Source organism: Furipterus horrens, unplaced genomic scaffold (genome assembly GCF_987537825.1).
Source record: "Furipterus horrens unplaced genomic scaffold, mFurHor1.1.pri manual_scaffold_1, whole genome shotgun sequence".
NCBI classification, from domain to species: domain Eukaryota; kingdom Metazoa; phylum Chordata; class Mammalia; order Chiroptera; family Furipteridae; genus Furipterus; species Furipterus horrens.
Window position 1 is genome coordinate 53,128,644 of NW_028327171.1, and position 17,359 is coordinate 53,146,002.

At 32.0% G+C, this 17,359-nt stretch overlaps 1 protein-coding gene across 4 annotated transcripts in view; it reads left to right on the forward strand.

The window, feature by feature from the left end:
• OPA1 (OPA1 mitochondrial dynamin like GTPase) overlaps positions 1-17,359 on the forward strand; it is an 87,435-nt gene that overhangs the window by 14,615 nt on the left and 55,461 nt on the right. For 2 of the 4 annotated variants that reach the window (XM_090275467.1, XM_090275475.1), the window contains 5 exons: positions 5,937-6,047; positions 10,704-10,757; positions 13,845-13,949; positions 15,625-15,711; positions 16,936-17,049. In XM_090275467.1, coding sequence (XP_090131593.1) covers positions 5,937-6,047; positions 10,704-10,757; positions 13,845-13,949; positions 15,625-15,711; positions 16,936-17,049 — 471 coding nt within the window. The remainder of the gene's footprint in view (positions 1-5,936; positions 6,048-10,703; positions 10,758-13,844; positions 13,950-15,624; positions 15,712-16,935; positions 17,050-17,359) is intronic. The other 2 variants (XM_090275481.1, XM_090275486.1) reach the window with 1 other exon arrangement.

A 17,359-nucleotide genomic window follows, 5' to 3' on the forward strand; every position in this document is an offset into this window, starting at 1 on the left:
TCTGGAAGGTTGTGGTGGAGGTCTTCAAAAAGTCTGCAGAAAGCACATCTTTGCACATAACAATGTATGGGCTAACTAGACATCAAGTTATTTGATTTTGCCTGAATTTATACCCATTTAGTTTGAGGACAATAGTTACTTATATGTTAATAAAGAGTTCTGATGTATATCTTTGATAAATAAAAAATGGAAAAAAACTAGCACCGCTTTTTAATGCTTTTTGTTAATAAAAAAATTTTAAACTTATATCCTCTTTAAAATATTAGATAGAGCCCTTGGTGTGACCCGAATAATATTTTTAAAACTTGGAGACCTTTAGAACTATCTGACAACAAATTAGAAATTAAAGTGATGAACCTAATTTTAGTGAATTAATTTATCAGTAGATTTCTGTATATTCGTCATAATACATTATAGGTGACAAGACTACGTAGTGTATCTCCTTTTTTAGATTCAGTAAGACTTTTATGTTCTGGTGAAAATTAATTTGTTAAATGAGACATTTGTCTATCTGCTTTTGTTCTGTCATGTTTCTAATGGGTCATAAACATATCACAGAAATAAGGAATATGGTCTTTCAGAAGGTTACAAGCGTAATACAATTTATAGGAAATATTCGAAAGACCTTTTAGAAGACTAAATCATGAAAAGTGTTATTACTGTTTTAAATATAATTATTAAACAGTAATATATTACTGTTCTTCCCTTCCACGTGTTACTTTATTTCTTATTTGTGTGTTTTATGTTGTACCTCCGAACTACAATAGCTCTTTCCTTTTCCTCTCCCTAATTCCACTCATCCTGAAAGCCCAGCTCATTTGTCATGTTCATTAAGGCTTCTGTAATCATTTTAGTTCCATTAATTATACTCTTAACATTTAAAACACTTGCCAAGTGTAACACTGTTTTGGTTTGCATTCTTACTGTTGACAGAATATTTCTACCACAGAATCTGTTCTCAGAGCTCCTAAGATAGTGCTGAGCTCTTAGCAAAATCAGTTGATTGATTTAACTCAGTAAAAGAGAGGCTAATTTAAAGTAATAAAGTTGATTGATGCCAACAAGAGTGTGCCCAAAGATTTTATGTAATGTCTGTTTGCTCTGATTACCTGTGAATTTCTCTTTGCCGTCAATATTTGGCAGCTATTGAATAGAGCAAGAACGTAAAGGTGGTGCATGTACTATTGAATTGTAACAAAGCAGTATTGCTTAATAGTATTTACATTTTTGCAATTCCTTATGTAACAAATGTGGTAACTGGCAAAATGAAATTCTCACAACCAGCACCATCAAGTAACTACAGATTTAGAAAACTTGAGTTGTCTGGGCATCCACCAACCAGCAATTTATGCCTGGTTAGATTCTTGGTCAGAAAGCCAAATCACTTGTGTACTGGATGCAGTCAGTGGGAAGCAGAGGGATCAGAGGAAGAAAAGCGGGGAAGATCTTACGAGGACAGGTGGAGTGGCAAATCAGGCAGCCTTATTTTATTTCTTAGTAATAAGCACACCACATTTCTGTGTCATTTAAAAAACATTAAATATATACTGTGGATATACACTTCATAGGAAATTTAGAACAAAGGGGACTTGGTAGAAATTGTAATATTCATAATACTCTTGCTAATAGACTGATTTGTTTATCTCTTAAAATTATTTGTAGAAATTTTCCAAATAGTAAAATTGGATATGGTGTTTCTGAATTGAGCAAATAAAATAATCCAAGTCAAAAGACACATTTGCTTCTGATAAATAATAAACATTTTTCAGATCCCTATAAATACATGAGCAGTTATGCATTACTCAGATGAAAAAATGGGAAAATAGTTCTTTTTAGCTAGTTGAATAGCAGGATTATTCAAGATGAAAAGTAGTTTAACGACTAGAAAGTGAAAGAAGTCTTCACTTTTGTGAAGTTCTTTTCTGTCCCCAAGTTATTTATAACATTAATATAGCGGGGGTTGGCAGGCTTTCCCTTAAAGAGCCACATAGTAAATATTTTAAGTTTGCAGACCATAAGGTCTCTGTGGGCTACTCAGCCAGCCCACCATAGTTTGCCTACTCCTTCCCTAAAGGGTAATTTAAATATTCCTTCCAAAGTATTATAGTAGTACCATTTTCTTTTTTAAAATGTAGATTGAATCTGAAGGGTCAAAGATATATCAAAACTACTGAGACCAAAATGCTAACAGGATGGTATCAGGTACAGACTTTGTAGTCACACTGCCTGCATTCAGATCTTGCCTTTTCTGCTTTCTGAGCTGTGTGTGACCTTGGACAAGTTCCCTAGCTTCTCTGTGTTTCTGTTCACTCTTCTGTAAAAGGGAAAACCCTACCTGATAGGGCTGTTGTGAGGGTTATGGAAAGTCCTTTAGCACAAGATTTGGCACATAATAAAACTAAATAAATATTGGTTATTAGGATGATGATGATGATTACTATGATCATTGTTACCCTACACTTCTAGTGCATGAGTTAACATCATATTTATTTCCTCCTCTTTTCTTAATTTCAGTGGAGTCTGTTCTGGGGATTGTGAAAAATGGGAAAATGGATTGTAGGGTTGATGTGTAGCTTATCTGCAGAATAGGCATTTTTTAGGAAACCAGTTGGGTTTTATGCTGAAAACTTTGTGTTAAGTGTTAGGTAAAAGTAGGTTGTAATTTGATTCGTTCAGCGAACAGACATATGTCAAGCCCTACTCTAGGTGTTGGCTCTAACACATCCAATGTGTCAGGCATTATACTAGGTAGTAGGTATAAAAACAAACTGGTAAGCATTCTGCTCTGCTGTAAATTTTTAAAAATATGTTAAAAATGTAGTATTTTAAATGTACTCACATATGAATGATTATAATTTCAAGATTATTTAAAATTTTTTCTATCAAACTCAACTTTTTGGTTTTTGCAGCATTTTCAGTTGATATTTTGGTTTCTGGAGTTATTTATTTTCTTGATCTGACATTATGATTTTTAAATATATTTTTAGAGAGAGGGGAAGGTAGGGATAAAGAGGGAGAGAAACATCAATTAGTTGCCTCTGGTATGCACCCTGACTGGGGACCGAACCTGCAACCCAGGCGTGTGCCCTAACTGAGAATTGAACAGGCGACCTTTCACTTTGCGGTACGATGCCCAACCAACTGAGGCACACCCTCAGGGCTCACATAATTTTTTCAAAAAACTGAGAACACTATACATGAAATAGGAGACTATGAGAACTGTAGTGTCCAATTAACAGTAGCTATTTAGAGACTATATCATCTGTAGTTGTTTATAATAACTTTATTATTTATAACAATTGTATTTGATATGTAATATATCACTTAAAAATATGTGCTGTTTCTTGATAGAAAAATGTCTGAGCTTGGGAAAATATTTATTGGAAAAAAAATGTGTTTCGTCCATTTAAGGAATGTATCTTGCACAGTGGACACACACATTTCTTCTCCTTCCTTATTCCACATGACCTTAACTTAGAAGATGTATAACCAATCACTTGGTATTTAGGGTGAGATTTGGTGCCTAGAATTGGATAAAGGTAACATCCTTTAGTCATGTAGAGTAGTATAAATAGCTTTTTCTGTGTCTAATTCTTGTTTTCTTCCTACTTTTTTCAGGAGGTAACAGTTAACTTCAACTATATTCACATAACAGTGCTTCCTTCAGTAACAGACTTGGAAGGACAGTGAAGTATCACTAGAAGGGGCTGTTTTCTTATAATAGATATTATTTACCATATAGTTTGTATATAGATATAAGCAATAAGTTAGAGAGGGGTGTTTAAGCTATAAATAAAAAAGAACCATGTGCTAATAGACCAGCACAGTTAAGAAATATGGAATATTTAATCACTGCTCTGGCATTGTGTAAAGTATAATACTGGTTGGTATGTTAGTTAAAGCACAGGTACAACTGCTATATAAGCCAACATGGGAATTCCCTTCTTTAAAAGGGGATTATTTTAAGAAATCTAAACTCCTGGATAATTAGAAGAAGTAACTATTATAAATGACTTAATGAATAAAAATAAGTTGAACTTGAAATAAAAATAAGTTTGCTCTTTCTGCTTGATGAAAAGCAATGATACAAAAAATGGAAAACATGACAAAAAATTATGGGAATGATGAGGGTAGTGAGTTGGCATTGTCTGTCTTTGATAGACTTATCAGTGATCATAAAAGTATTTACTTAAAAGATATATTTTTATAGATAAGGTTTTTATAAATATATTTTATATTGTTGAATTTGAAAACAAATGTTGAAATTGCAGTTATGTTACTTGCCACTTTGATGTTCTCTTACTTGTCATGCAGAAATATCAACTAGTTTCAGGCTTTGATTTATAGTAAGTCATCCAGTGTTGTTGTTATTGCAATGATTGTAGCCTCATGTATGAAAACTAAGAATCAAACAAAATAAAAATCCTCCTAATTATATGCTGATACTTTCCCCTAGTTTAAAATGTCTAGGTTTGTTTTTTTTCTTGTACTTACTTCTTTTCTGAAAAACTTATTTCTGTAATTGTAAGTCTTTGGTTTGTATGAAGTAAGCTGAGTTATAAAGCCTCTGGGTAAGTCTACTAATTAAAATTTGAATGTATTTTAAGAGAGTTTCTAATTGTATTATACAAAATAAAATATTTTTGACAGTTATTATAAAGAGCTCTGAAGCTATCTGAAACTCCTAATTTAGATTATTTTAATTAGTATTAGCTTCACTCTTTATTTTCATAATCTGGTAAATATCAAGCTCATTGTTCTCCCAGAACACTACTCTTGTGCAAATCAATGACCTAATTCATTGGAACTTAGTCTTTTTAGGGTTTCTAATTGAAAAAATATTAGGCTGTGACATTGTCAATTCTTAGTTGTCTTTTCTCCCACATTTCTCAACATCAGTTGTCTTAATAGGACAGTAAATGAAAATACTGTACAGAAAATGACATGTATTTTAGTGTTATGGCATTTGTGAATACATTGTGATAAAACTGTGATAAAAACTGCACCAGATTAACATTTCATGATTAAATGGGATGAATTTAAACATAGAAATGGTGATTATTTTGTACATAGGTCCAAACTGGGTTTATTTTCATTTTTAATTTTTATAATAATTATATTCCCTCCATATCTTAATTGTATTCTTTTATGGTGCTTTTGCACCATAAAAGCACTGCCTAAAATGTTTTTTAATTTGCAAAAAGAAAAAAGCCCTAACTTTAGTCAAGTAAGCTTGTGTGTATAGGCATGTAGAATATATGGATTAATGTAAAACTTTAATTAACTTGATGCTCAGAAACTCAAAACTAATAGTTTTGAGGACTATACTGTTTAATTAAAGATAAGAGATAGCAAGAAAAAATATTTACTTAAAAATAATAATTTAATAAGTAAATAAACCACTATGTATTCTCCATTCAGTCCTATGAGAATTATGGTTGAGAATTAAAAGATTTAGGCCAATAAGGTCAACACTGTTCAAGAACTGTTTCCTTTTTTCCCCTTTATGTATCAAGTCTAGAGCATACACTAGCTTATATTGGCCATTCAAAAATAGGAAATTTAGTTACTACCAAATTTAGTTAATTTACAGCACCATCTTCCTATAGTATTTCTGTTTGGCTAGGTTTTATTGTAGATTGATATTGTGTATCTGGTTTATTCAGCAAATAGGCACTTAATTACATTTTCCTTTTCACTTTTTAAACTGTGCTGTTTTATATTTCTGAGACATCTAATTTTACTGAGGGGAAAAATGGAAATGTGGTTACAGAGCCCAATTATATAGTGGCTCCAAAGGTACATAAATATTTCCATTTTTTGTTACATGCTATCCATTCCTCCCTAACTTACATCTGTTTCTTTTCTTGTGCCCTTTGGTTTAACATTGTTCTCCTCCCAATTTTCCTCTTCTCCTCGTTGTAAACTCATGGCAGGGTCTGCTTGGTGAGCTCATTCTCTTACAACAGCAAATTCAAGAACATGAAGAGGAAGCACGCAGAGCTGCTGGCCAGTATAGCACGAGCTATGCCCAACAGAAGCGCAAGGTGATGGATGGTTTAAGGGGGCTACTGATGTGTTCACATTAATCAGCCATTTCTACCGAGATCATGTCGCCTTAATCCATTCATAGACTCCAATTATGAGAAGTTATTTTTGACAAAGTAAAAATCTGAAAGATACATAATACAAATATGTAACTTTCCTGGAATGGGCAAACATACCCAAAATATTTTTTTTTTTCTAAAAATTAGATTAACTGTGAGGGTCCATGGCTTTATATTTAGGAAAGAATTATGAATTACGTTTACTTGGTCTAGTTATTTAGTCATCCTAAATTCATAGACAACTTGTCTATTTACTTCTTCTCTAAGTTTTTATTTCTAAAATAAAAATAATTACTATGGATGACCATGTTAAATTATTTAAAGAATGAAATGGATCAGCAGAGAACAGTTTTATTTTTTCATAGAAGAACACTTTTGATTTAACTTTTGGGCATAATTATTCTTATACAGGCTGATAAACTTATTACATTAAGTTTATCTACATTCTTCAATAAAGTCAGCACAAGTGAATTTTACCTTGGACCACTGAAAAGAATATTAGAAATCTGATCTAATTCTGATCGCTGAAGAACAGATTCTAATAAAAGACAGCATAAGTCTATACAAATATTTGATTATAGGTACAGTCAAGAAGTCCTTAAAATATGCTTTTGGCTGTTAGATGACCCCGCAGTGTAGATCCCAAGGCCAATGTTCTAAAGGGACTTACAAGTCAAAATGAAATTAATGTAATGATTTTTAAGTTATCCTCTGATGGAGTCAGCTAATTATCACATAGTATGTCAGAAAAGTGTTAAAGTTATGTACAAACCTTACTCAGGAAAAAGGATTCAGTCAAACATATAGTTAGCTTCCAGGAGGTTCTGATACTGGAATCAACCAATATTATAGAAAATGATTTAGTGCAACGCTTCTGCTGGTTAACCTTACCTCATTTGGTGGTGGTTAATACTTGAGAGTACTTATCAGAGTTTTTGTTTCTTTTTTCAGTATCACTTCCTGGCTTTTCTCAATTCCATGGCTGTGGAATCAACTACTGTACATTGTTTAACTTTCAGTGAATGAATAACATAGGTAGATATAGAAAATAAATTATTTTCATACTTGGTCAAATTAAAGCATGTGTGTTACCAAGAAAAGACTTATTTTAAATGGTGCTTTAGCATTCTCTGTTCTGTAGGCTGGTGAGAGTGCCATTTAAATATTATAACAAATCCAGTGCTTAGGATGAGCCATCCTTATTAGCTTTGTTACAGAAAGAAGGGGAAGAAGCTATTATGTTCTGTTATTCAGAAATAGAAATATAGTTCTAGTTCTTAAGTGTCCATAATGGTGAAATAATTTGAAATGAGTCCCATACCTCTGCCATTCTAAGATTTTAACATATGGTTTAAGATATTTTGGATCTGATGACTTAAGGGATATCAGTAATGATACTGTTTATTTTCTGCATTGCCAAAGGTTAATGCTCATTTGGGGCCTACTTGCGTTTTCTCAGGCATAGAGATATTTCTATTTCTAATATTTATTGGGTTATCAACATAGCTCTTCTATGCCTCACTTTCCTTGTTTGTAAAATGGTGACTGACAGGACTGTACCTCCATCTGTTTTACTGTGGCACACAGTGGAGCACCAAACGAGCCTGTTCCTGCCCACTGTGAAGTTACCTTCTGGGAAAGTAAATGGGACTTTAAAAACCACTTACACTCTTGTATAGTGACATCTTTCCCCTTACTGTCATGAAAGATAGTTTCCTTACTGTATCTTCCCCACTTTCCCCCCAATAGTTAGTAGTACACAGGTGCCTTTTCAGCCCTTCATTATCATAATGATCAAAATCCTAATTCCTAAGATTTTTATCATTCCAGGCATTTACTATTTACTTGAAGTACAAAACCATAGCTTTTTGTTCCTTTTTAATTATTCTTTCTCCCTTGTCTTCTTGAAAATATAAGTAGGTGTTCATTTATTATATCTTACTAGTAGTAGCAGCTAATAAAATTTCCCTGTATCTTCTGAGCAAAGAAAACATGCAGTGAAAATAGATTAAAACTGCCATTGCTGCTTTTGCCTCCTGTGAATATATACACATGCATAGAACTTTTTATGAGTTTTATATATGTATTTTAGTATTTCAGAATGGCCACAATGATTAGTAAGAAGAAATACTTAAAATTTTACAATCAGGTTTGGTTTTGTGAGGAGCTAGTAAAGGTTTTTGTCTTTCAGCTTTAGCTTGTTTTCTGCGGAGGATTCCGCTCTTTCTCCATCAGTTTCACAGCCCTGGAATTGTAGAAAAGTCCTGGTTTCAAGAACATTGATACCCATTTCTGTCAGGGTGAGTTTAAAGTTAATTCCATAATGCAAACTGACTATATTAAACAGTAGTACGAGAACTTATATTTTAAGTAGCTGAATTTTATCAGTAAAGTGCATCAAAATAAAATATACCCAGACTGTTAGTTAAGACCTTAAATAAGTGACAGATTAAAAATAGCATGTGCTAGTCTCTTAAGAAAATATGTAAAAGTATCTTCTCGTTAATCTTTAAAACTTATTTGGTAAACCTAAAGATTTTTACCTTGTTTCCTAGAAAATATTAGGTGTAATTCTTTACTCCACTATCACTTGTCTTGCAATATAACATAAATTTTGATGATCCATTAAGCTAAGTGGATAGAAGGTAAAACTGTGCATGAGTTATTCTTAACAATCATGCCAGAAGGGCAAATGATAAATCTAAATACTCCTAAAATACGAATTTATAAAAATGTTAATAGTCATGATTACTACTGTTGGCATAAGATGGTTTGTAATATTCTAATGACCTTACATCATTTTAACATTTTGTATACCCTTTTTACTTTACCAAATCATTCAGTTAACCTTTTAAGCCCTTGGCTTATAGTAAACAGTCTAGTGACTTTTTTGTAATTGTGTAAGTTTCTTGATTATTGCCCGAGTGGTAGAGTAGTGGTGAACTTTCTATTGTAATTGAGTATATATTGCATGAAATCATTAAATATTTGCATTCAAACTAAAACAGTTTATGCTAATACTATTTATACATTTTGTACTAATTTAGCTACAGTTGGATGAATATTTAATGGAACAAAGTAAATCAAAGTACCTTTTAAAATGAATTGGGAATTAATCTGCATAACAAAATTTTTATGACCACATTGTTACAGTGTGATAGCATGCCATGTGATCAAGATGTGGAATTATTTATTTCTTCATTAGCCTTCAATGTTTTGTTCTTTGGTTTGTGGGCTCCTCTCCAACTTTCTTCTTTACTCACATTTTAGGAGGCTATTAGTAATTCTTATCCAATCTGTGCAAACACATAAAATGAAAAAAGCTTCTATCCTCAACAATAAAGTTTGTTTTATGTTATCTTTTTTCTAACTAGTGAATTATATTTGCAAACTTAGGCATAGACTTTTAAGGAAAAAGTAATATGTATCTACTGTTGTTAGCAAGCCTTGTCGTTTTCACTTAAAAGAAGGATTTGAGGAAATTTTTGAGAAAGTATTTGAAAATAGGAATTAAAATCTCAAAATAACTATTGCATGGATGAGGATTATTAATGCCTTCTTAAATAAGCAAATTATTTTAAAAATTTTATATACATTTGCTACTTGATTGCTTAGATAGCCAATGAATGACAAGGATTTACATGAATTTTAACTTGATTTTTATGTCCTGTGAAATAAATTCATGTTTACAAATTTTAATTGTCAGAAATCAGACAATTATTTTGAAAGACTGAGGATGACAACTTCTGCACCTCACCGAGGAGTCAAAGCACAGTTATATGGATTTGTCATAAATAACATCATTTTGATTAAAATCGATCATTGTGTTTTATATTTAGAATTGTATTGTGACTACTTTAAAGCCTGTTACACAATAAAGTTCTTTGTTGTTTTGGATATTTTAGCTTGGAACTATTAGTATTAATAACAATTTGAAGTAGTTTACACAATACCTGTGGATTTTGTCCTACTTTTGTTTTATGTACAAATTAATTTTAGTTGCTTTACTTGACTTTGTTGCTACTGATTAATTTGCTGTGTGTTAGCAGATCTTGCACTAGAACTGAACTTAAAAACAAATCATCTTGGCTCCACCTATAGCTCTGAAAATGCAAGTTGTTCTTTGCATTTATTAAATACTTCCCTACTTACAAAATGGAAATAGATTATATTTCCTTAAAATATACACTATGATCAGTGAACTTCCTCAGTACTTGTAAATGATAACATGTATCTGACTCCCCAAAACACATTTCTGTATGGCTGTCAATGCTTCACTTCTCCATGCATCCAATTGCCTGTGCCTGGGCACCAAAAGAGCAATGAAGAACTACCAAGCCCTCATAAGAAATTACTAGAATGTCAAATGGGAAATGTTGCTTTTTAAGGTTTTCACTTAATATAAAATTTTGATGAGCTATTTTTGTTGAGAAATACAATTGTTTTTTACTTTCTTAAATATCATTTGATATAAAATTTGCTTTGATTAAATGCATGCAAAGTCAGTTTTTACTCTTAAAAATATTTTTCAAAATTTTAACTTACACTCTACACAAAATTAATTCTACTCAAAGTTAATTTATTTTAAATATTTAGGTGTCAGACAAAGAGAAAATTGACCAACTTCAAGAAGAACTTCTGCATACCCAGGTAATTCTGACGAGTGAAAAGGACCAGGGATTGTTTTTTTATAGTCTGAAATAGAACGTTATTATCAATAGATGCAAAAAATGCAAAAGCTAATTGAGAAATAAAGAGATAAAGAAGGACCTTATAAGTGTAGTTGAGTCATTTATGTGTGAAACCTATTTTTGAGTGAATCTTGTGCTTTTGATTTTAAAGAAAAACTATGGAAAAATATGTAAACCTATGCTTGCATCTTTACATTTATAAGCTAATTAATTTAAGTCATAGTTACTATTAATTCAAGTAACAGTTGAGTTTACCACTGTTCTAGTGAGCCCTCAGGAAAATCCTTCCTTTGCTTCTCTAAAGCCCAAAACCAATCAGATAAGTTTTCTAAGGGTATTTCTGGCACTACTTTGAAAAGCTATTCTCTTATAATTGATTGTAAAATTATTATTATTTTAAAGATGTGTTATTCTGTGCAACGTTCTGAATAGGTGACATTCTAGTGCAAAATTACTTTATCACCCACGTCATTGCTAGTTATTCATAGATAACAATGATATGCAATACTTAGGATGTTTTGAGCTAAAAAGACATTATTTTGGGTCTCTCTTTGTAGAGAAAAAAATACAGCATAGGTAATCTAACTGAAATTTAAAAATTATAGTAGTCCCTCTCTATATCGCGGTTCACTTATTGCGGCCTCGCTGTATTGCGAGATTTTTAAAAATATTATATTTAATTATCGCGGATTTTTCACCATATCGCGGGATTTTGCGGTACTGTATACGTATGTTGTTAAAGTGATGTAGGTTTAAGAGAGTAGAATATGTTTAAGAACATAAGTAGTGCTTATAAAAGTATGGAAAAGGTTAATAAGGGACTGGGAACGGTTTATAACTGTGTGGGAAGTGTTTATAAAGCCTTAAAATATATATAAATACTAAAATGTAAGGTTCCCACTTCGCGGATTTTCACCTATCGCGGGGGGGGGGGTCTAGAACATAATACCGGCGATAAGTGAGGGAGTACTGTAGTATGTTTTGAGCTGCAGGTTTCCTTAATATCTATTAATTGATTCTCATACGTTAGAATCGTCTGTGCTCTGGGCAAAACCACATATGTATTTTTAAGACTTCCAAGCCAGGCAATTCCAATCTGAAGCCTAAAGCTAAGAATCATTCATCACAAGTGGTCTCTGGATCAATAGCATCTAACAAGTAGCACTTGTTAGAAATGCAAATTATTGGCCCCATTCCAGACCCTCTGAATCAGAAACTCTGGGAGTGGAATTCATCAATCTTTGTTTTTAAAAGCCCTCAAGTGATTCTGATGCATTCTTACATTTGAGAATTACTGGTCTAGGGCTTTGGAGGACAGCCCAGTAGCACATCTCTGTAAAATAGCTTCAGATTGGCACCTGTACCAAAGAATGGTTTCATCCCCAGAAATTTTATAGGTCCCATAATTGATTCCGTATTTACAAAGAAATGAGCCAGAGGAAATCCTGCCTACCACCCTTATAACATTTATTGATATTAACCCTTAGACTTATGTGTAGTTGTAGTTGTTAGCCACTGGTCATGGACACGAACACTGTATGGAGACTTTATGTTATCATTAGACCTGAGGTTATCTATGTCAGTGATGTCCAATAGAAATACAGTGCAAGCCACATGTGTAATTTTAAAATTTTACATTAAAACGTAAATAGGAACATGTGGAATTGGTTCTAATAATATATTTTATTTAACACAGTAAATCTAAAATAATATCACTTAAACATGTAATTAATATAAAAAATATTAGGTGTTTTATTTACTGAATGGTAGAAATCCGGTATGTATTTTACACTTAACAGCACATTACAATTTAACCTAGCCACATTTTATGTGCTTAATATCTGCATGTGGCTAGCGGCTACCATATTAGACAGCAAAGATCTAATTCTTAAATACTGTCAGAATTTTGTTATATACACATACACTGCTATTATTATGTATTATTACTACATATGAAGGAATAAGTTCTGTATAAAAGGTTTATAGTATAGTCTAACCTATAGTTCTACTTGTCTCATACTATATAACTAAACTACATAATTTGTTTTTCTTTTATTTGGCTTAATTTAGACATTCTCTGAGGCTAGAATCATGATTTCCTGTTATTTACTATGTCCTTGGGAGATTACAACCTAAAAAAAATTCTAGCAAATATTTTCCATTATAAAAGGCATGATATTTTAAGTTGAACATAAGCATTCTGCTGGTTGTAGGATGTAGTAATTCTTAATAGTTTGCCAGATCTTGTTAATGCTTAGAGAATAAATAATAAATGTACAAACTGAGAAGACCAATTACAAAAGAATCACATTTATTTAAGAAAAGTGTGTAACCAAGCATGTACTTTTGACAAAACAACCTATTTAAACTTATTAAGTCTTCTTAAAATCTGTTTTTATATCAGTATTTTAAAAATTAATGTCTAATCTCTGGCCACAGAAACTTACCAAAACTTGAAAGAGTTTGAGCTCTTTACTCAGACCTATATTCAAAACTCTGAACCTTTGCCTCACCTGAAGGTTTAAGGAAGTTAATGCAGGTGAAACACTCACTAAAGGGCCTGTCACATAATGCATACTCAGGTACTGTTAGCTATTATATTATTTTATATCATTTCAGTGAAAACATAAAATAATATGGGAAATGAGAAGAATTGAATATTTGTCAACTATCCCTATAATGAAGACTTAAAATATTCATGTAATAGGAAATACATCTTCATGGAATGTACTTAAGGACAGCCTCCTTTAAATGCTTGCATTTTTAGTATTTTTAAATAATTTAACTTCTTCATTGTAAGTAGAATTTTCCAAATAAAATGCCAAATTATAATAGAAAATTATAATGAAGTTGTTTGTTTAAGGTAATATTCATAATTTATTTTATATTCTCAACATTTTCATGGGAGCTTTTTAAGTGAAATAATTTATTTTAAATAGTCGGAGGATATGACTTCAGAATTTTGGAAACTTTTAGTTTCGACTTAAGTAATGTTGTTTATTAACCCATCTTTTTCTTATATAGTTATGGTATTATTTTGTTTCAGTTAAAGTACCAGAGAATCTTGGAACGATTAGAAAAGGAGAACAAAGAATTGAGAAAATTAGTATTGCAGAAAGATGACAAAGGCATCCATCATAGAAAACTTAAGGTATTTTAAGTTCTTCTTAATCTGTTCTCAGAACTTTGCCACTTCACATTGTGTGTTCATGAAGATGAGTGTATAAGGAATTATACAATGTTTTATCCTCCTTTTCTTTCTCACCTGATATCCTTCAGGGATAGGGAGATTCTCTTCCTATATTAGGATAGTCTATAAATTGTAGTTTTCAGAAATTTTTTTTTTTAACTATGCCCATAAGATCTTCATACTTTTAACAGTCATTTCTCATGGATCAGTTTATTTTTCTGAAATACCTCATTTATCGTTAGGTCTATTTCATTTCTATAGTTATAAAATTAGAATTCTGAGTTGACAGATATTTATATATGACTTATTGTCACTTCCTATTTGTATTTCCAGTGATGATTAGGCTTCTTTCTTCAGTTTTAAGGAAGTTAACATTTTCATCTGGAAAATTTCTTAGGCAGTTCAAAGAATTTTTGAAAAAGCATATTCTGCTACTATTATCAGCATATTGGTAATTACCATTATCAATAAATTAAATTTTATCATTGCCCACTAAACCAAGCTGTATGTGCTAAATAAAATTGAAGTAATTCTTTTAACTTACATTCCATATACATAAGCTCATTTTGTGTGTAACAAAACTGCATAAATCATGGTCCAAATATATGTAATTGTAGTTCAACCAACATGTTAGTAGTTCTAACTTTAAATCATGACTGCATAAAACAAATAAATAGCGTGTTTTATTTACAGATTACATGTGGCAGTTGAGAAAAGTTATGTCCAAGTGTTAATATCCTTTGAGAGTTTATCTCAGAAACAGCATTTTCTGTCATAAAATTAAATGGCAATGTAAATTTTTTTTTAATTTTTGTTTATTTTTCAGTGGAGGGATAGCATTTACTTCCCATTTATTGTTTCTAGGTGGTAAGAGATTAAAGGAACTGTAGGCCCTTATTTTGTTTCTACCTTTTAGCATTAAAACTTACCTTTAATTATTAAATGATAGCAACCCTTTTTTTTCCCCAGCCTGTGCATTTGTTCATTTATTCATCAAATATTTAACTGAACCTTGGTATTTGCCAGGTACCATGTTTGATCCTGTTTCTACATACAGAGAGACAATACAGAATGTCTGCCCTTGGTGCTCTCACATTTTAGTCTGCCCAATTGTCAAAGTATACTTAATCACACTTACTGATTTTAACACTTTTTGGTGATTCTTTCTCCATTTTAATGCTCTTTTCGGTCTCTCTTCCCTGCCCACCATCTATCTATCTCTATCTCTATATCTGACACACACACCAAATTTGGTAGATGATTCCCTTTTAGTTGGTCACCTGACCCCTTCTTTGGCCTTTATGGTATTAATGGTGTGTGTTTGTTGGGCATTTAATATTAACTTTTTAATATTAAATAATAACTTCTTTCTTTCACCATTTAATTAGAAGGTTAGGAAATCCTGACTTAATATACCTTAATCATCAGTGTATCTCTAAAATAAATTGTATAATTGGATAAGAAGAAATGGAATTTTATTCTGAACTGTTTTACTATGACTGTATTTACGTAATTAGAAAAAATATAATGATTATGCGAAAACATTTTGAATTTATCAGCTTTTTTTTCTCTTGATACATCTATGGTATTTTTTAAATGTTTTCACTGTTTAATGTTAATTTTTAAAATTTTATAGAAATCCTTGATTGACATGTATTCTGAAGTTCTCGATGTTCTATCTGATTATGATGCCAGTTATAATACACAAGATCATCTGCCAAGGGTAAGTGAAAAACTAATACATGGTGAACTTGCCCATCAGCAAAAAACACTACGTTTTAAAAAATTTGTGTGTGTGTACACGTATATGATAGGAGACCCCCCAAAAACTCGAAATTTATTTATAAAAAATTGTGTATTTATTCTTACATATTTAAACTTCAGTCACCTTCAAAGTTACTCTCCATTTGATGCAGTACACCTATCGGGAGTTTTTTCCCACTACTCAAAACAGTTTTTGACCTTGTTGATTTCGATGCCTTTGGTGCTTCTATCAGTTTTTTGTTTCACCTCTTTCATATCAGCAAAATGTTTCCCTTTGAGGACTTTTTTTCATCCAGGGAAACACAAAAAAGCTGCTTGTGGTAAAATCAGGTGAATAGGGAGGGTGGGGCATGGGGGTCTTGCCATTTTTTGGTCAAAAACTGCTGAACACTAAGCACAGTGTGAGCAGCTGTGCTCCTAAATCACCCATCATGAATTGGGCAGATGCATTGAAAGAGTTGTCAAAAAAAAGTCAGTAAAGTGGAACACAGCCTCTCACAACACCACCATCTGGTACACTGATACAGATGGGTTCCTAGAACACTTATCTAGCAGGGGTAGCCTGTACTGCAAGGTGCCCACCCTCCAGAAGATAATTCTGGTTTTATTTGAGTCTCCCCTCAATTACATGTACATATACAATACATACACATGCATATATACACACATAGACTTAATCAGTGACATATTTTTATGTATATAATATTATATATGTGTTTTAGATGATGTTGAGTATTTTGATCCATTGGACTTATATTTACGTGTAATAAAGGAAGGCTAGTAGCTATTTGGCATTATATATTTATAATATCCATGATATTATAGTACCTGAGCAGTGGATTAAATTCGGCACGAGTGAAATTGAACTTCATAGAATTGAAAATGTCTTTGTAAAGAGTAAACTAGCTATGGGAAAGATTTGTGGAACATGAATGATTTGATTTTAAAAATAGTGGTTTAAGTTAACACTAGTGTTTTCTAAAAATTGGACTGTAAATGGATCCTATTCATGTTTTGTTCAATGTGCATGCATCAGCTATCATTTTTTTCATGGATGATATTTTTATATCATTAAACTCTAGATGTTTTAAAAGACTAAAAAAATCTCAGCAGCATTCCAAATGTATTTAAATATAAGTTGGCATCAACTAATATGAATAAATACTATTTGTTTTGTGGTAAGGTTGTTGTGGTTGGAGATCAGAGCGCAGGAAAAACCAGTGTGTTGGAAATGATTGCTCAAGCACGAATATTCCCACGAGGGTCTGGGGAGATGATGACTCGTTCTCCAGTTAAGGTAAGAAAATAGGCAGCTGAGTGAAGTTCTTAGGAAAGGGACCACTTCAGTGAGCTTTCTTATTGTGTTGAAATAAAGAATTTTAACTAGAGAAAGAATTGACACATGGCATTTGGAATTATTCCTATTGTAGAAATCAGTAAGGAGCACAGGCCAGTGTGACTGGAGTCGAGTGAGTGAGGAGTGATGGGGGCAGAGGACAGTGGCACAGGTTCTACTGTGCCTTTGGAGTTTATTCTGAGTAAGAGAGTGAAAATCTTGGAATTGGAGTAAGTAAATATAGATAATTCTCTGGCATTAATGTAAGAAC